General features: G+C 44.5%; 1 protein-coding gene across 1 annotated transcript in view; it reads left to right on the top strand.

Annotated features, from left to right (window-relative positions):
* PTH1R (parathyroid hormone 1 receptor) overlaps positions 1–21,087 on the top strand; it is a 105,531-nt gene that overhangs the window by 71,973 nt on the left and 12,471 nt on the right. The window contains exons 6-8 of the mRNA XM_042888268.1: positions 10,499–10,593; positions 13,295–13,481; positions 16,289–16,442. Coding sequence (XP_042744202.1) covers positions 10,499–10,593; positions 13,295–13,481; positions 16,289–16,442 — 436 coding nt within the window. The remainder of the gene's footprint in view (positions 1–10,498; positions 10,594–13,294; positions 13,482–16,288; positions 16,443–21,087) is intronic.

Genomic DNA, 21,087 nt, shown 5'->3' with positions numbered 1-21,087 from the left:
ATGACTCCATTTGTAAAGAGATTTTGGGGAAATATGGAGCCGGTTCACAGACACTAAGAAGGGATTGGAAGTCATGCCTCGCGTCACTGAGGCTCCATCTACCCCACCAAACAGTGATTTTGTTACTAGATTATTATTAATTATTCCTTTGCGTTTGTGCTTGTGTATACTAGGAGATGCACATACAGAGGGGAAAAGCCGTGTTAATCAAATTGTTAGTGACCCTGTTTCTGTAGGTGTTTAACACAGGACGTCCTTGTTAAAAAGCATAAGCTACAGGATCTGGTCTGTGTGGTCTGTTCATTGGAGACGAGCGGGGAAAAAGTCTGTTGCTAAAGCAAATGAACATGTAAGAGCAGATCTTTAACTAATTCTGGTTTAGTCACAATTCTAAAGGAGAGACACAAGTCCAGAGGTCAGAAAAGAGACTCTAGGTGCATAGAGAAGACTTATATGCTCCTAGATGAATATTTGTTTATATCAGATCTATGGGCGTTACTCTGACTTAGTTTACATTTACACAACTGGAAAAGCAGCAACTGGCTACAGTGAGGCACAAATATTATATCTGTGTCTGCCCCAGTTGTGTAGTGCTTCTGCAGGGCTTCTGAATTTCTCCAAGTGCATCACAGAAGCTTTTTTATTCTTTTCTTTTTTACTTTTGCTGTCAATGGGTCATCCAGAGAGAGTGTGACATTCTTTTTCAGGAAGAGACATTTCCACCTTTGTGTGATTGATCTCTTATTTCTTTAACTTGCAAAGTATTTGGCAAAAATCTCTTGTTTCTCAGTGGTGTTTAGAAGATGTTTTCCTTGGATATGGGGTATGGTAGTGGAAACTGATCCTTTGCAGCAAGGGTTATTCTCAGACAGTTGGAGACAAATATCAAACTGTAAGCTTCACAGTAAAGAGCAAGCATGACACACAGTCCCTTTGGGAGAATATTCTTAGTTTTAAATCCAATCACAGATAGTTTTTATATTTCTTCTCCAATGGTGAAACAATATTTGAGTGACAGAATGGTTGAGGTTGGAAGGGACTTCTGGAGGTCATCTGCTCCAAGCATCCTGCTCAATCAGAGGCAGTTGCCCCAGACCATGTCCAGACAGCCTTTGGATATCTCCAAGGATCGAGAATAAAGTTATTTAGTAAGGAAAGATGTTATTTTATTGTCTTCATATGTTGAATCATGCAGTAAAACTGTAGACATCTTTGTGTACGCCAGGTTCTGTTCCACTACTGCATGATGTCTCAGTGATGTTTTCTTTTAGAAGTGCTTTGGTGGAACATATCTCCTCTATATGGTAGAAATAGCTTATTTTAGCTCCAGAGGTCTTTGCATGGTTTCTGGAGTAGGTGATGGAGTCATTGAGCATCTCACACTGAGAGCTTTGCTAAATTGCTTCTGCTTCTTAACCTTTCATCTCCCCTTTCCCACCTCTCTCAGCTGAGCACCTTGCTCAGATCCCTCCATCTGAGCAAGTCTCCTAGATTTCCCCTTGTTTTTAACCTCCCATGTTGGAGGCTAGGACTTGGCCTTAGTTAATCTGCAGGGGAAGGATATAAAGAAGAGAGAGTTGTACACTTGTTATCATCACAAGGAAGAAACAGAGACCTCCCACCCCCAGGCTGGCAGAAGAAAATGCTGAAAGCAAAGTCTGTTGTCCTTGTGTATATTGGGGTGTCTTGTATTTGTCCTTATGTCTCCCTCAGTGCAGAGGTGGTCATTTCACAAATGGAGCACTGGGGCAGTGTCTCCTAACAGACATTAGATGAGGTGCCAAGATGCACAAGACTGCATTTGTATTCTTTGCTCTGCCCCTACTTGGAAAATCACTGCTCCTCATGACCTCTGCTTTTATGTGCTGTTTTAATTAAACCCTCCCAAGGAGCTTATTATCCTCATTATTCTGTACACAAGGCTCAGTCACCTTTTGCCATTACTTTTCTGTTCTAGATGCACAGAATTGACTTTAATGATTTTTAATGGTGAGACAAACTATTCCATCTTTTTTGTTCAGATTAAATGGATAATCTGGTATTGCCTAAGCAATGCGTGTCCAGGCCAAAGAACATTAGAAATAAAGGGGGTTTCCCCTAGCTTTGGAATTGCATCATGATTACCACATGCTTTTCAACAACATATTTTATTCATTGTCACTAGTATTATTATTACCCTTGTACTTGCATTTTCATAATGCTGCATGCTGTCATGTAATTGTCAAGTTTTGTCCTAGAGATAGTTGCACCTTAGGTGACAAGTGTGACCATTAGACCTCCCAGTACAAAAAGCACTGTGGAAATAGAAGAAAAAAAAGGAATAACCTTTTTTTCCTTGTCGTATAGTGACTATCAGAAGCAATGAAGGCATGATTCTGAAGCACTGATGTTAATAAACCTTCCTTTGCTTGTTGCTTGAAGTAAATATTCCAAGAGATGTGAGAATCAGAGGATTTGGCAAGATAGACTCATCATCCTTAGAGAGAGATTGTTTACTATTATTATTTCCCCCCTCCCTCACCCCCCCCAAGGAGCACAGCATCTTTGCGTCACCACTAACAGCTGCATTTAACCAGCCTTCCAAATGGGGATCATGGGCTCTGAGCAGGACAGCATCTGAGCAGATGTCAACAAGAGAAAATTTTAAGAAGCTATGCATCAAAAAGCATTAGGAAAGAAATGCATGTCTGGGACAATCTGTACATATCTGCTTGGCAATCTCTAGAAATAGGCCTATATCCATAGATAACTGTGTATACAGACACACCTAAACAAACACCCATGTGCATGTACACATACACATATATATGTCCACGTATGTTTGTTTAGGTGTGTAGCTTCCTCATTTTAGCCTCTGTGGGAATAATTATAATATTGACCAAAGTAGCATGCAGACACCCCCTAAGAAGGTCTGTGTCTTGTACTACTTTTTCCTGAATCATGTAATGGATTATTTCACACAGAGCAGCAAGGAAACCACTTTCTGAAATTAGCAAATTATGCTAAAGCCATTAGAGCTGGGAGAATTAACAGCTCATAACTGCTCGGTGAGCAATTGCTCTCAGGCTGTTTTCTAAGGGAAAATTAGCACTGCTGAAGGACGCTGGAGTGACAGCTCAGAAGATTGATGTCCTCTCATCAGCCAGTGCAGCAGGTAGGCTGCAGCTAGCTCTTGGAGTGTGTTTCTCCAATACCTTGCAGATAGCTTAAATCTTGCTACGAAGAACCATCTCTCAGACACGGTCTGGCAAATGTTTGCAGAGCGTAGAAAGGAGTTTCATGGGAAAGTGTCCTCGTAGCATGCCATGGGAAGATAAGATGGTTTCCTTTGGGCTGTTTTCCAAACTCTCATATTCTTCTTTTAAGATAACCCTTCACTGGTGCAGCGGAGACCATGAGAAATTTTGTTATTTCCCGAGAAAGAGCTCCCTTCCCAAGAGATGTGCATGGACATCCCCCATCCCAATTGCACTCTGGCTTTTCAGAAAGCCTCCTTGCCTCTGAAGAGACAAGCTGAGAGCTGTCTCGCCAGCCCAGCACCCTGACTGGGCAGCTCTGAACCGTTTATTTTCTTTGCAGTGTTTAGAAAGAGACGGGAAGACAAGGGAAGGAAGGGGAATAGATTGGGCAGTGTTCACCCTTTGAGGAAGGTGGTGTGGTTAAACACCATCTGTGTGTCTGTCTGCTGTGTTTCGTGTCGCTGAGCTGCTGAACATCAGTAGAGGGTATTCACTACTACCGATCACTCGATGGATCGTTGGGCACTGTATATAAACACAGGCACATATGTATATATGTAATTATACAGAGGTATTTGTTTTGTTATGACACTTTTCCCTGGATTCCAGTTCCTGGGGGGAACAATAGGACATACATATGTTATGTGTAGGTATATTTATCTCTATCAAAACCCCCCGTGCTTTAGTGTGGGGGGGGGGGAAGGGGGTTGGACTCAATGATCTCTAGAGGTTCCATTCCAACCTCTGCAATTCTGCAATTCTGTGATCCCATGATTCCATAATTTGTTCTGCTTTGTTTGTCCCTACAAGATAGGGACTAAGGCTAAAAGGACCTTTGGCCCAGACTGGTTGTTCTCCTTGGAGCTTTCTTAGATTCCTGTAAGGATATAATTCAGGGTGGCCTTTTTTCTTGAAGCTAGTCTTTGGATCAAAAGTGGCACAGTTGGGAAGACCTGATGGGTTCTGGCACAAGGGTGCAGCTTTTGAGGCAATGTCTCTCTGAAAAGCACAGTAATATTTTGACCATGAACCCTTTTGTTTCACACAGCCAGCCAATGGCCATGGGTCACCTATGGCCATTTTTGTGTTCACCCTTTATGACATTATCAGAAGTAATGACATATTTTGCTCAGTAAGCAGAAATTCCCTTCATTTCCACCTCCCCAAAAATAACACTGAAGCCAAACACATCTTATTAAAAGAAAAAGTCAGACCAACTCATCCTGTTTTCAAGGATGGGCTTAAGGGTAAATGTGACATCTACAGAAATCATGAGGAAGAGGAATATGTGCCAGCTACTTGGGAGGTTAGCTAAGCTTGGAAACTGCCAACCCAGCAAAATGGACCATCCTGAGATCTAACCTCAGCTCACCAATCCCTTCTTCATCTGCAATTGCTTGTTCATATTATGGTGATTTTACTGCTCCCAGAGAAATCAGTGAGGTCTCAGGAATCCATTGCATACCAAACACAATAGGAAAGGGACAGCATGGCCCAGGGCTGCTTTATCTAAACTCCATTGTTCAAACCAAAATTCTTCTGTGCCTGACCTTGGCTCTTGGAACTCTCTGGAGTCCCTTTAGAAACCAATAACTTCATGTATCCTCAAACTGATAGCATAAAACACGTTTATACATTGTGTTCTGAATTACAGAGATGAAACAGCATCAAAAAGCGTTGTGCATTTGCATCACAAAAGATGGATAGATGTGATAGCTTGTGTAGGAATAAAAATGTATTATCCAAGCCTGTTCTTCACTCTTGCAAGTAACCCTTATGTGCAATCCTCATTCCATGCCTATAAAGTATGCCTGATGGGTTCCTACAAATGCTAAAGCACTTTTTAATGTAGTGCTCCTGAAATCGTTTTACACCTAGAGCCCGCTGAGAGCATCTGGTGTTTTATGCCTACCTGTGCAACCATTGTAGGGTACCTGCTTTAGCAGGGGGTTGGACTCAATGGTCTCGGCCATCCCTTCCAAACTCTGTTATTCTGTGATCTATGAAATCCATGCTCTTCAGGAGCAGTTCTGGAGTCCTCATGGGTATCCTCAGGTATCTCACATAGCACCTCATAACTTGGTGTCGGTAGCTGAATCTGAAGATCTTTCTTTCTTGCCTATCAGGTGAACACAGGCTCTCAACACACTTGGAAACACATTTACACAGCTGTATTTGGGTAGGGAGACTCCTACCATAGTCTCTGTTGGGATTCACAGAGGCCTGACACCTCTGTGAATGAGGGCAAGAGAATTATGTGGCAAAATGTCGTGCTCTACACAGCAACTTTCTTCTTTGCTTTGCTTTGCTTTGGAAATCAGTGACTTTTTGCAAATATTCATTCTCCCTGTCATTAGGTTTTTTAGGTGACATCTTTTGTTAAATATTTTTATTTGACATTTATGTTCTGAATGTCAAAATAAAAAAGGGAGGGGAAGGGATGCAGTGGCTGGACCTAGTGACAGGGGCTTCAGACATCTCTTATCATTCAGAACAGTAAGATGCTGCCCCTGCTAATTTCATTAGAAATACAGAAATAACATCTCATTAGCAACATCTGAATCAGCAGCTGTCACAAAGTCTGCAGATACTTGATCTGGGAAGTCCTTACATATTTTTCTATCCTAACACACTGGTAATCCCACCCTTCAGCATGACCTACGAACGCCTCGTAAGACCACTGGATCCACTTCAGCTTCACAGCAGAAATGTTGCAGTCTTGCATTATCTCACGTAGGAGGGGGGAAGCAGAAAGTTGGATACAAAGTGCAATAAAATGATATTTGGAATGTAGGTTGCCACCAGTCACCAAGGTGATAAATCATGCAATCACAGAGATATGGATTCAAATTTCTCAGTCTATGTCAGTCATCCCTGTGTCATTGGAAATAATATCAATGCCCTGAAGGCTTTGACCAGTGTCTCTAACATAGGTTATGTTCATACCAGGGATCAAACAAAATGTCCTGGAGTGTGAGAGACATTTGCATGGTGATGGCTTGTACAATATGGAGTTATAGGAAACTTACTTGCTTTTGTAAAAGCAGCTCAAAATCAGCTAGGACATTTATGCTGAAATAATGGGACACATGTGAGGACAACTGAATTGAGTCCTGAGAGTGACAAAGAGCCTTACCTGAGATCTGAATGGATGGGGACCATTATCTGGTCTGGAGAAGAGGAGGCTAAGGGTGACCTTACTGCTCTCTACAACTCCCTGAAAGGAGGTTGTGGGGAGGTGGGTGTTGACCTCCGCTCCCACGCAGCGCCAGTAGGATGAGTGCTGATAGCTTCATATTGTGCCTGAGGAGGTTCACGTTGAATATTAGGAACAATTGAACAATTTCTTCCCAGAAAGAGTGGTGATGCATTGGCACAGGCTGCCCAGGGAGGTGGTGGAGTCACTGTCCCTGAAGGTGTTCCAGAATCATGGAGGTGTGGCTCTGAGGGACGTAGTCAGAGGGCATGGTAGGGCTGGGTTGGTGTTAGACTTGGTGATTAACAGCATGTCTTTTTTTATGAAATTCAGCCCCAAATACCTCCTTCTTCCAGCTTGCTGAACCTCAAGTGGTCAGAACTGATTGAGCCATCCACACAATACCTATCTAAAATCAAACCTGGGGACCACATCCACTATGAGGAACTTCATGTGTTCATACTAAAAGTCAAGGGAGCTGTCACAGATTTTTCTATACAGGCTGCAGTGCAAAAGGGAAAGCACAGCCATGGTTTTGCACCGGATGGGGCCCTGAAGCCCCGTGACTGGTTCTCTGATATAGCTCTGAGCTCTTTGGAGGAAAACAGATTTCCTCTGGGTTCAGATCAATGCACATTACCTCTCCATTGGTGGAAGCAGACAAATTAGGAGTCAGGTTGAGGCCTGAGCACTGTATGAAAATCTAACAGCAAACTACTCTGAGGGTCACACACCTGGAAGATATCCAAACCACAGGGAGAGGGGAATGCAGAGACCTTTTGAGAGGGGGCATATGCATCCTGTGGATGGCCGTGGTGGCTTGGCTTCATTTATTTTGTTTAGTTGTTGGGGTTTTTTTTGTTTTTTTGTTTTTTTTTTCCACGCATTCTCAGAGTTCTCAGAAGACATCTCCTGCTCTGTTTTCTTTCCTGTTCTCCCATAGTCATCAGGCTGTAGCAAAGTTCCTACCCTGAGGTCAGGCAGGCGGAAAGCTGAGATGCAGAAGGGAGCAGAGAGGAAGTCTCCCACCACACCAACAGGGAGGGAGAAAGGAAGGTCTTGTTACAGGCTTAGCACTCAGTACGTCTGAAATAGTACTTACACCTTTTGTGGTTCATCGATCTCTGAGTTATATGGCTGGAGTGAGGTGGGGAGGGAAGGAGCAGGTGGGCTGGTTCACAGCAGACAGATCAGTTCACCTGGAGAGACAAGACGGTTGGCTGTGGTTTGGTGGAGCTTTGTAATGCACAGAGAGAGCATGGGAGAAAAGAAGGGCTCATAGGCTGTACGGTGCCTGAGAGAACCACAGACCATGATCTAGAGAGGTAGTATGGTGCTTGACTTGATGGGAAGCCATTTCACTAACCCCAAAGGCAAGTCACCCACAGCAGAGCACTTTAACCACCTGAACCTATCCAAATCCTTCCAGAAGCAAGTGTGAGTGGCTCAGCAACAAGAATGCCTTCCCAAAGTATTTGGGAAGAAGAAAGGATGAAGATTAGATCCATACCACACCTTTCCTCCCAACACTATCTCATCCCAGCAGGGCATGGGATGGAGTAGGCAGGCACCAATATTCAAGGACATCAGTTATGAAACTGATGTTCCCTAATCTTGCTATTATATTGTGAATTTTACATTTTGTTTATAGTCCATACCACCAGCATCACGGATCTTGAAGGGGGTTTTGTGTCCTTCTGTTTCCTTCAGTTTCTTTTCAGCTTCTCCTTTTTCAATGTGCATGCATCAGCAGTTGAAACAGTGAAGAATTACAGCAAGAGTCGAATTAAATGGCATAAGTTAAAGTGTCACACCTTTTAAAACAGTGTATTATGGAGTGGCAAGGCCACACTTATTAAGGCTGGGTTGCCACTTCCAACAGGTTGGTAGAGGACCAGTGACAGTGTGCATTCAGGGCAGATTTACCAGAGACATCGTGTGGAACTCCTGTAGCAGGATGGTCTGTTGGAGAACACCCTGTCTGGAGCCTATAGAAGCAATGTCCTTGGCTTGGCTATGCATGACTTTTGTGGTCTTCTGTGAATTATTTGATCTTCCATTAGCTTGAAAAAGAGGTTTCTCAGACCATGAAGGTGGTTGTTTCAGCTGGCAGATGATTCAGTGTTTTGTTACCTGGAGGACCTTTCCTGATTCAGCACTTTGGTTTCCACAGCTGGGACCTCCCTTGAGCTAGGAGATGAATGAGACCTGGAACTGCCCTTTTATTTTCCCCTGGGTAAATCCAGGTCTCCCCATTCGCAAGAACAAGTACTGGAAACTAATAAGCAGGAACTGCCCTCTCAAAGGTCCATCTCAGCATTTTGGGAAACCTGCCAAGGCTTTCCTTGAGGACCTAAACATCCCATCCAAAAATTAACCTTCCCTGGAGGATCTCTGTTGTGATGCTGGGTGAGACATGCAGCACCTACATCTGCAAGCAGGCAGAGTAGCGTGCATGCATGCACGCATGTGTATGTCTTGGCAGTTCTGACTCCACGTCCTTTCAAAAAGAGGCCCTGTGGTTAATCAGAGGAATTAACCACAGCCTCCAAAAGTCTTCTGCCAGCCAATCAGCAGGCCCTTTCCAAGGCCATTGCTGCTACAATGGTGTCGTTGTCTGATAGGAACATGGATCTTTCCAGTTGAATTTCTGAATGGGGCTCAGGGATGCTTTTGTTCAGCTGGGCGTAGTAACGCCTCAGATTTGCCAAACGAACAAGAATCCAGAACTTGGAGTAAGGTTTTTTGTTTTTTTTTTTCTTTTAATTTTCACTATAGAGGCAAATGTTTTCCAGTTCAAAGATGACCCCAGTCTGGCAGCTGGAAATGTGCTCCAGGCCTTGCAGGGAACGACTTATTATAACATATTTTTTTTTTCCTAAAACTCTCCAGCCTCCTCATATTCACTTTTTAGTGCCCGCTGTCCCCACATACACATATATACATGCACACACATCCACACTAGGATTAACATTGGCAAGCACACCACTCTACCAATGGAAACCGCAAAGAAACATTCACATATCTGGGGATTCTGATGTAATAGGGCTGAGGTTTTGCATTCCAGGACAGCGTTGCTAGCCTCAAATCAAAATCAGAGCTGTCATTCAGAACCCCGTGTTACGAATGTTATTGCAGCCCGGCGGGTGGGGTGAGGGAAAGGCGGGGGGTGGAGGAGGAGGGAATGAGGAGAAAGATGCTGAATTGGTTGGTTTCTTCTGAGTTTATTTCTGAGTTCAGATGATGAAAGGCAGCGCGAGCCAGGATGGGGCAAGCATTTTAACCCTTTTCAGGCAGATAATTTCGGTAAGCCTCACGTTAAGGCACATGCCCCAGCTACAGAATGAAGGAAAACATCTCAAAATCTAATGGAAAGCTAAGGGTTTATAGGCCCAGCTCTAAAACAGAGGGGCAAGGCAGCTAACACTGCAGGATGAATGGCTGAGTTCTCCTGTGAACAGGACCATTTTCAATGGGATTTTGGCCAGCTGAAGTTGTGTCTGCATTGGATAACCATAGTCATAGGGTGCTTTGGATTAAAAACACAAATGGAATTGATTTCTTCTCACAACCCTGAGCCAAAATATGCCCTCCCCATGTTTTCTGTGGTAAGCTGACATTAAACCAGCCTGCCCATCAGACAATCAGCAATAGCATGGCACAGCCCTACAGCTAAATTTTGCTCTTCTGTCAAAAATCCCAGGTCGGTGGGCATTCTATTTGAGCAAAAATTGACAAGTGATCTCTGGATTTGGCTGAGAGTTTGTAAGGCGCTTTGGGTTCCTTCGGGATGAAAATGCTGCAAAACTCCCCTTTTCGTCACAATTCCATTGCGAAAATCACAGCTCCCCCCAGCCATTAGGAAAGAGAAATTTCACTTTCCAAGCTGCTGTAATGTCCACAAGATGACATCAGGTGTGATTGCCCAAGGTTCCCCAAGCCCAGAGATCTACACCCCAACAGGTACAACAGCCTGAATCTCTGTACTGCTACAGTGGATGTGTTACGATGCAGGAGGACGCGTTCTAATGTGACGCTATTTTTTCCATCATTTGTACTGCAGGAGGTCTTTGATCGCCTCTATTTGATTTATACTGTTGGATACTCCATCTCTCTGGGATCCCTCACAGTTGCTGTCCTTATCCTGGGATACTTCAGGTAGGCGGCTCTGTTTTTACCTAAGCGAGTTATCGCTGGACTGGAAAAGCCTTGGGCTTTCCTAAAGGATAAAACTGGGATGGCAAAGGGTTGCATCTGTGCTTTGGGCTGTGTTAGTCCCACTTAGGTCAAACTTCTGGGGGATGAGGGGAGGGATGTTTGAACTTCTTCCCACTGTCTGCAATGGAGATTTCTATTATAACAAACGGGAAGTGAAACAGCTCCAGGAAGAGACTTGTCTCATTTAGAATACCATGTAGAGTTTTCTGTTCCTAATTGTCCTTAGAGTTAGATGGGTAATTTTTAGGTGGTTAAGGTTTCAAAAGGGAAATGCCACTCTAAACCCAAACTTTATTGAAGGAGAGACTAGTTGAAGGGAACTCTGGCCACATAAAAGTCTTGGACAGAGTCATTCTCCCTATTCTGCTCCAGTACCTGGGGAGCTAAAAATGGTCACTTGCTCTTCTGCCTGCCCTCTCCACTGTCCAAGGGATGTAGGTCCCTAAATACTGGTTTGAACCTGCACCATCCTGCCTATTGAGCTGCCTTTTGCATGTTTTTTTTTGCTACCATCATCACCAGAGGCAGGATGAAAGTCTCATTAACAGAGAATTTTGAATGCCTCATCCCTGGAGGTATTCAGGCTGGATGGGGCCCTGGGCAAACTCATCTGGTGCCTGATTTAGTGGTTGGCAACCCTGCCTACAGCAGGGGCTTGGAAATGGATAATGTTTGAGGTTCCTTCTGACCCAAACTATTCTATGATTCTGTGATTCTATGGTTCACAGCAAAAATTTGTCCTTTGGGCACCCATATCTGGAAAGCAGATAGAGCAGAGTTCTGACCCCCTGGTCCCAGTGCCACAAGTGCCACATTTTCCTCCCTTTGGCTGCTGGCAGTCGCCTCTCGTGGCAGACAGCAGGACCCAGACATCAACTGCAAAGGGAGGTTCTCCATGCAACAAACAGATGAAACTGGCAGCTACCACCATGCAAGCATAGGCTAAACCCCAGGGACATGCCAGCTGGTATAAAACGTGTGCCCTTTGGCTCTGTAAGTTCTCAGACCTCTCTGTAGCGAGCAAAAGGAGGCTGAAAGGGTTTGCCTGGATAGCAAAGCATCCCAATGCCTGAGCCAGTGAAACACACAAGGTAGAGTGGGCTGCAGACCCCTCCTGGAGGCATGATCCCAAAATCCAACCATACCCCACAAAAGCCAGCAATCTTCTGCCCTCTCAACCCTTTCTTCTTTGTTCAATTTTCTGCATGATGCTGGCAAGACTAATAAAATATTTAATGTCCACATATGCATGAGTGCTCCTAGCTTCAAGAAGTATCACTTTGTCATTCCTAGCCCATACTAGGCAGGTGGAGAGAATCTTTGCCCCAAGGATTGAAGCAGCAGCAGAGGCCAAGCCAGACTTTATTCCAGTTAATGTATAATCCAGAGATTCACTGCCTACATTTAAAGTGCAGGGAGCAAAGCTCATCTTCATTTATACCTCAGCAATTCCACTTAGCTTAATTTGGACTATGCTAGCACAGGAAACAACTGTTATTACTGTGACAAGGTCTCCCAAAAGAGAAAGAACATGTCTTGTATTTCTGCAATCATATTTGTGTTTCTGATGTTAGAGCTGGGGATTTAAGAGGGTGTAAATCCATTCACTGATTCGTGCTCGCTCTTCTCCCCAGAGGCAAAATCACTGCCTCTAGAACACACCTTATGGATCTGTGACCAATTCACTTCTTACCATCCAGCTTTTCCCCCAAAAGGACCTTAAAGCGCTTTACAATCAGCATCTGTGGGGTCATTCACCTGCAGCTGCAATGCAGCCACTGCTGGGGTGAAGCCCCCAAACTGTTCAGCATGTCCACCAATGGCAATCAGAGGAAACAGCCCAGATGCTAACCCCAGGATGTAATTTGGCATGGGCACAAAAATAAGCAGTTTATGCTACAGGACACTCTGCAAGGTTTTTATTGTCCTCAAGCTCAGCAGTATTTGCAGCCCATTTCCTCTGCACAAAATGCAGATAGATAAGTGAAATCTTTAAATGCAGATTTAACTCTATGAGAGGAGTGGTGTTCTTGGAGGAGTCACCTGTGAGAGGGACAGAGATCTATGCTTTAGTATCAGTGAGAGCTGTGCATGTATCCTGCCTGATGCCTGTACATCTGGGAAAACAACGACATGTCTGATGCACACTTATGGCACGTGCACTGAACACTGTGCAGTGCTGCGTATGAGGATGCCCATGCCCTGTACACTGCACTGCTGATGATGGCTCACTGCATCCTCTAGCTTTAGACTCACAGCACACAGCCCACTGCATGCATCCTCACCACCTCAGCCCAATAGAAGCGAAATGCATCTTCGCTTCTTGCCAGAAGTTCCTAGTGAGAAACAAGAGCTTTGCTCCATCCCTGGAGTTGCTCATGGCCAGTTTGGATGAGGCCCTGAGCAGCCTGATGTAGTGGGGGGTCAACCAGCCCACAGCAAGGGGGTGGAACTGGAGGGGCTTTAATGTCCCTTCCATCCCAACCGTTGTATGGTTGTCTGATTCTATGAAATGAGTATAGGTACCATGTTGGCCTAATGCAAAGTCAATGGTGTGGGACTCTCAAGAAGCAGAGGTGACCCTCAATCTCTCTAACAGGTAGGCTAACCTACTCCAACTCTTCTCTTTGCTCCATGCCAGGCGTTTGCACTGCACTAGAAACTACATCCACATGCACCTGTTTGTCTCCTTCATGTTGAGAGCTGTGAGCATCTTCGTGAAGGACGCGGTCTTGTACTCTGGGTCAGCCTTGGAGGAGATGGAGAGGATTTCTGAGGAAGACCTGAAATCCATAACTGAAGCACCTCCAGCAGATAAGTCACAGTTTGTGAGTATCACCACAGCAATCTCATACCTCTGTCCTTTCTGCCCAATGCCTCACCCCTTTCAGCAAGGCGTTGGACCATTACCCACTATTACTGCAGTGGGTATTTTGTTGATTTTCCACTTGGAGCTCCTCTCTGTATGAGCCATAGAGGCAATACTGTGCTGTAATGTGCTATAGCGTCTGTACCATGAAACTAACACCCAGGGCATTGAACAGGCTGCCCAGAGAGGAGGTGGATGCCTCCTCCCTGCAGACACTCAAGGTCAGGCTGGACGGGGCTCTGAGCACCTGATGGAGCTGTGGGTGTCCCTGTTCATTGCAAGGGGAATTGGACTAGATGGCCTTTCAGGGTCCCTTCCAACTCAAGTGGCTCTATGATTCTTGGTGACTTGAAAGACTTTTGGTGCTAATTCCAAGGTTGGAGTGGAGGTATTTCATGAGGAAGAAAGTCAGTAGTAGATATCTCACCTTCCTCTAACTTTGCATCAAACCATGGCTGGTTGATCACTTCCATCTCTGATCTGATGATGGAAAAGACTTCTTAGAAGAGTCAGTGGAGAGTTTGCCAGCAATCCAAAAGAAAGTATATAGGATTCATCTGCATAAAAGCAGATGTCTGCAAACGACACATCTTCATTCACTCTTGTCAACTCCATTTTTTTCTATGGTCAAAGGAAATCAGATCAACACAAACAGTAAAGAGCATGATTCATCACATCCCACAGTAAAAATTTAAGTGAGGTCAGGTGAACTTGACTCCAGAGTACTTGTGTCTCTTCGCTGCACAGATGGCTCAGATGGAGACATCTGCATTGTCATGTGGTTGTTGGGTTGAAGCCTATCCTCAGAATTCAAAATTGTCCCCACCTGCTGAAGCTGTCTACTCCCCTTGTCTCTGGTCTCACCATAGACCTCCTATGACTGATCCTTGCTATCCACAAACTGCTGGATGCTACAGGGATGGGAGAGATTTTTATTAGGATCAAATGTTAACTTCAGTTCACAAAATATAATTAAAAAGAAATTAGAGCTAGCTCAAACACACTAGTAGAGCATCTCCACCAAAGGGACATCGCCGCTCACAGCACAAGCTTTGTGCCTGTGTATTCATTTGGCTTCATAAGTGTGTTTCACAGCCCTTGCTACTGCCAGGGACCTGGCTACAAACAGCCCTATTGTCTGGTGTTTGTTCAGTGGCAATAATCACAGCAGTTGTCCTGCAGCAGACGGTACTAAGTGCTTCTCCAAAGGCAGCTGTCATGCCACAGATCCCTCCAGGGAGCTGTGCCTGTTGGCTCTGTGTTAGGATGCACACCTCATTTTGGAAATAGCCAACTGAGATAAGCTTCTGAGACCTTGACACTCACATGGCCAGTCGTGCTCTGCTTTGGGACATCCCTACAAATTGCTTCAGGTTATCAATAGGAGAGATCACGACTTATTACAAAATCAGCACCTGAAATGTTTGCTAGCGTGTGCCTAAGAGCTCTGAAATGGAAATTTGTAGCATGTTTTCTTCTTGCTTCAGAAATCCATTTCATTATTTCAGTGATTCTGATCGGAGTGCTCAGTGCACTCCAGTGCATTCTCCTTGTGAAAAGAACACAAAATATTTCACTGCATTGTTCTCTGTTTCTCCTTGGGCCAGAATAGTTATTAGGGATATTAGCAAATAAATAGCATTTCCCATTCTGATGAACTGACAGGCAAACAAGTGACGAAGGCAACAATCAATACATTTATTTAGTTTCCAAAAAGGAGTGGAAGCTTTGCAATTATTGTCTGACACTCTCTGTGTGGGAGTAGATGGTGATTTTTAATGAATATAGAAGTTATTGCTAAGACTGGATGGGATTTTTTTTTTAATTTATCTTCATTCTATTCCATCTCACTTTTTCCCACGTTTGCAAAAGAAGGCATTATGTGTCCCTTTGTATCAGTTAAGCGCACACAGCATCCTCACTTTGCAGTTTTCCTCTAATTGGAGTGAGGAATGTTGATACAAGGGTAATTTTACCCCACTCTGCCAAAAGGACAGGGGAGCACTGAGTCACAGTCAGTTTTTTCCTCTCTTGTAAGCAAAGGATTGTAGTTCAGTGTGAAGTGAGAGGCCAGCTAATATTCCCATCAAAAATCAGGGACCTGCTAGGTTTCCCACCTTGTAGATCTGTGCAGAAAATGCCCTGATATTTGGGGTGAAATCCCTCCATGGGCTTTGGAAGAAGTCACACTTCCTGATGATGGTAAGCCCAGGTGAGGTGATTCGCACCAGGTCACCCAGCCCAAGATGACTTGGTCACAGTCCTTTTGTTATCATGGCCACGAGTCATAGGAAAAGGATAAGGCACAGAAACTCTAGGAAGTGGGTAAACCTCTCATCTCTGGGTTTGGGGGAGGAGTGTCAGTTCACTATCCACCCACATGTGTCCCAGCCCTCCTATACCTCCTTGCTCACCTAGAACCATCAAATATCCCAAGTTGGAAGTGACCCATGAGAATCACTGAGTCCAGTTTCTGGCTCGATGTAGGACAACCCAAAAATCAGACCATATGCCTGAGAATGTCATCTAAATGCTTCTTGAGGACTTGATATTGGGAACGTGGTGTCATGCTGAGGAGAAACTTTCTTCTCAATTGTTCATCTCTTCCTGCACTAATGCCCTTCCTTGTAAAAACTCTGTTGGAGAATGTTCTGATTTATGTCTTCCTTTCTCCTTGCTTCTCAGCCCATCTTAGCAAATATGGATTTATGTAGAGCAAGAGTTTCACACCATGTTTCTAACCCCGTCTTTCCGTGGTCATTGCAGGTGGGTTGCAAAGTAGCAGTTACCTTCTTCCTCTACTTCCTGGCAACCAATTACTACTGGATTCTGGTGGAAGGACTTTATCTCCACAGCCTCATCTTCATGGCTTTTTTCTCAGAGAAGAAGTATCTCTGGGGATTCACGTTATTTGGCTGGGGTAAGTAGATATGGTGGCTCTTGCAAGGACAATGAGCTCTGTCATGAATCCTTTATCACTTTTGAATTGTGGTACTCATACAGTGATACTTCCAGGATTTCTGGAAGGATCATTCAGGGCTTGGAGACATCTTCCCATCTTTCCAGGGCAGCAAATGCATGCATGCGAGCTGCTTTTAGTGCACTCTCTGTGTTATCCCCAGCTCTGCCAAGTGCCTCTCACCAGCATTGAGCTGGAGGGGTTGGAAAGCTGCATGAAGCTGTGAGCATCTGCTCCCAGCAGCAGAGCTCAGCTCCAATTTCCTACCTCGGGTCTCAGTGGCTGTAAAAAGCTCCTGAGGTTTCGCATATGCTGGAACATCAGTGGAAGCCTGCAGTTTGGGGGGAAGCCTTTTTTTTCTTTTTCCTTTTAACCTGGGCATCTCTTAATGGAATAAGGGATGTGGGTGCAGAGGGGGGTGCTCATTAGTGGAAAGCATTGTGGGGCACATGCACTTCAGATGAGAATGTGCTTTTTGTTCACTTCTGGCATAAACTTTGGCTTGTAAGAAGTTATGAGGTGTGGGTAGGATGAGGACAATAAAAACACTGCCCACCGTTGTCTGAAGCATGCTGACTGGAAGGGAGAACAGGAAATATATTAGATGATCAGGAAGGACACAGCTACGAATGATGGGGTGTGAGTTTACAATGGAGCTTACAGCAGGAAAAACCTGCTCAGAGATACCCATGGTTACCTCTAAACTATATGGCCCAGGTCACTTCCCAGCTTCAGGCTCCAAAATGCACCTGGCCACATCCTGACTACATTTTAGAACAAGAGAAGTGTGTGTGCTACACCATCCCCATTCCAGGACATGACTTCTTGCAGAAGAAAACCCAAGCTTTTGGATGCTGAATGAACCATGGCATACCTAAAAATCTGGGCAAACCAAAGCATAGGCATCCACAGTCTGTGAACACAGGAAGAAATGGTAGATACGTAACATGGAGAAATATTAAGAAGGGCTCCAGGAAATGAATGGCAGGCTGCTGTTTTGCTTTGGCACCATGCATAACAGCAGAGCTCCAAGCAAACCAGATGATGGTGCAAATCTGAGTTTAGGGAGGATGACACTTTTTTGCTTTGTGAGTTGGACTAGATGACCTTTAATGATCCCTTCTGACTCCAACAATGCAAGTGATTCACCACCTGCAGGACTCTCTCCAGCCTTTCTCCTTGCCCAAAAGCTCCTTTCTAACCTTGTATTCCTAGGCCAGGAACAACCAGTGCTGCCTCATAAGGGTGGGAGGCACAATGTCAGACCAGAGTGGGCTCCATCTCTCAGACAAAGCTGAGTCCTATCCAGTCTGTAAGTTTGTGGGTATACATAAATAGAGAGATCTGGGGGACGGAGCATTTCTTACCTTATCTGCTCTGAGACATATTCTTTTTTAAGACAAAACAAATAAACAAAACCCTGCACCCTCTTCCAAACCTTCAAGCTACATAAAATTTCCTTCTCAGAAAATGTTGCTGCACAGTATGGAGAAGACTTGGAGAAGCAGTTCCCCAGAGCAAATTCTGGATGAGGGGGAATCAGCTGAAAAATAATGCCATATGTTTAACGAGAAAAACCTACTTGATGCTGCTTATAACGTAGCCAAAGGAAAACAGCCTAACAGCCATGGGTTCCTCTCATTAATTCTTCCAACCACTGCCAGAGTATAATCATTTTATCAGTGCGACCACAAAGCTGAAGTCACACCTGTCATAACACCAATCATCTGTGTGCTTCCAAAAGTTTGAGGTTGCTTCATTTAAATTCCTCTGGAATGAGAAGATAGGATCCCTCCCGTTGCATTTGTTTTTGCTTTGTTTTGATTAGCATGATAATGTACACATCCACACCCACACAAATGTATTGCTTTGATAGCTTTTGGGCACTGGAAAGGGCAAGACAATCCAAGAGCCACTGGAGTCAGTGGAAAAACTCCAGTTCCCTGCAGTGGGCACTGGATCCTGCCCATACCACAGCAGTGAAGGACAGGGAATTGGCGATAAATTATTGTGACATTCCACAGAGGTATATAGAAAATACATTTTCCCCCCAAAACTGGGATTTTTAATTTTTTAAAAATTATTTTATTATTTATTTTATTTTTCATATTTTGCTTGTGCAACAATAAACAAGGGAGGATTTATCCTGTTTGGAAATTTCCAAGGTGAGGGGAAGAAAAGATCACCCTACAACAGCATATTTCCAGTCTACAGCGGAAACCAGAACATATAGTTGGCCTTTGATGCCAGACCCAAAGGTTTCAGTCGGGTCTTTTCAATCCACGTTCTCACTGGCACAAAGGAGCACAGCTCCATGGAAGTTAGCTGTGCCCTTCATGCAGTTGCAAAGGAGGCACCGATGGCAGAAAGGAAAGTGTTTCTTGCCAGCACCCAACAAAAATAAATAAATAGTGGTATTATGGGTAACAATAAATTCCCCAGCAGTCTTCAAGTTCCATGCAGCTGTTTTATGAAGGAAGTCTAAGAAGCATGACCAATAGCCAGAAAACCCAAGCTGATTCCACTGGCATTTTTCCTTCACACCACGTTAATTCCTCCGGCTGGACTGTGCTAGCTTTCAGCTGCGGTGCAAGCAAGCACTGCAGGAAGACCTAAACAAGACCAACAGATCCATGGGTTGTTGTTAGAGGTGCTCAGGTCCAAAACCTCATGATCATAGAATCACAGAATCATATTAAGGCTGGAAAAAGCCCTCTAAGATCACCAAATCCAACCCCCAACCCTGCCCATGTCGCTCAGTGCCACATCTCCATATTCCTTAAATACCTCCAGGGAGGGTGACTCCACCACCTCCCTGGGTAACCTTTGCCAGTGTATTAACACTGTTTCTTGAGAAGAAATTTCTCTTAATATCCAACCTGAAATATGATGGGAAGCCCTGCACGTTTATCTCCACAAAAATCATCCTTGCCTGAAAGTACTTGTCCCCACCAAAGCAAGACCCATATGAAAGTGTTGTTGGTCCAGTTTGAGATGAGGAGACTTTGAAAGACAGTGACTCAGAAAACACTCACTGTAACTCAGGAAAGTTCTCAAATAGCAGGGAACAGAGACCAGATTTCTCCAGGTTTGCATAAGGTCTTTGTTTATAAGTTTTCTTCTCCTAGCAGACACTTTGCAGCCGCCTCTCTTACTTGCACCTTTGATACATTCACCATTTATCTATGTGCCAGAAGACATATCCATTGTGAATACACAAGAAAAGTGGCTGGGTTGATTTGACCACCAGGCTTTGTCTAGGTTGAGGTTTGCAGTTTTTCTGTCTGAAAGGGAGATCGTAGAAACATAGAATCATGTAGGTTGGAAAATACCCTTAACAACCCCAAGTCCAACCATCCACCCAACGCTACCACGTCCACACATCCCTTGAATACCTCCAGGGATGGCAACTCCATCACTTCCCTGGGCAGCCTGTTCCATACCTGACTATATAGCACCTGCATTGTACACACTGTGTGTGTTGACTGGAAATGCACAGCGCATACAATGTGGATTCTGTAGAAGTCACTCACGGCATCGCCGCCCAGTCATGCACATGGTGTTTGTAGGCATGGGGAGGACACAAATGCACCCATCTGCTCCTGCATCTGTCAATACATGCAGCTAATAAGGAGATCATAGGCTTTTTGGAAACGCACTATCCTTCCTTTGGAGGGTTGGCCAGATGCATTTAATCACAAATGGCTTTCTTTCTTGCAGAGCTGTTTCCTCATGGGCACTTGCTTGCTTGAGGGTACATTTAGATACCTGTCTTGGAGGTGTGCTCAGTCCTGGTGTTCTGGTTAATGGTTCTCCTGTCTATGGGTGCTGTGAATGCTCAGCAGCAGGGATGGTTCATCCCAGGATATTGCTGTCACACGGAGATACCTAGGAGTTAGGGATCCCTCTCTGAAAGTAAGAGAGTTGCTGGAGGGAAAGCTGAGCCTTCTGACTCTGCCAGCTTATGGACTGGATTACCAGAGTGGGAAAAAGTGTTTGAACTCTAGAAATTATCCGGTGGTCCAAAATCATGACATTGACATGGAGAGAATCTAGAATCTCAGAAACATAGAATCACTAAGGCTGGTGATTTTCCACTAAAGCCATTTTCCACTAAAATCACCAGATGCAACCCAACCCACCCCACCATGCCCACTGACCATGTCCCCAGGTGCCACATCTCCATGGTTCTGGTACCCCTACAGGGATGGTGACCCCACCACAAAAACCTCCATCTAAAAACAGGGCAGAGAGAGGACTCATTCCGCTTTCTGTAAGTGTAAGAATATTTATGATCACAGTAAAGGATCATGTTTGAGACGCACAGGGGTAAACGTAGCAATAAAACTGGTGCCAGGAGTTCAGTTTGTGTGCCTTGCAGAAAATGTCAAGGATCTTTTCCCTAAGCTTGCCTGAGCAGTTGGAGATGGCAACCCACAATAAATACAACATGTAGGGATTTTTAGCTGTAATTACCTTCTCCTGTATGTTTTATTGTTGCTAGGAAGCTGGAACACAACACAGGATTAGTAGGAATGGAAACAGTGTCCTTTCTGAAGTACAGGACAGACTAGGGTGGAACAAGTATGTGTCCAGTGCATCCAAT

Source organism: Lagopus leucura, unplaced genomic scaffold (assembly GCF_019238085.1).
Source record: "Lagopus leucura isolate 7727_CA_CO unplaced genomic scaffold, USGS_WTPT01 Super-Scaffold_100157, whole genome shotgun sequence".
Taxonomy (NCBI): Eukaryota; Metazoa; Chordata; class Aves; order Galliformes; family Phasianidae; genus Lagopus; species Lagopus leucura.
Note: the sequence above shows the minus strand (reverse complement) of the source record. Positions and strands in the feature narration are given on the sequence as shown.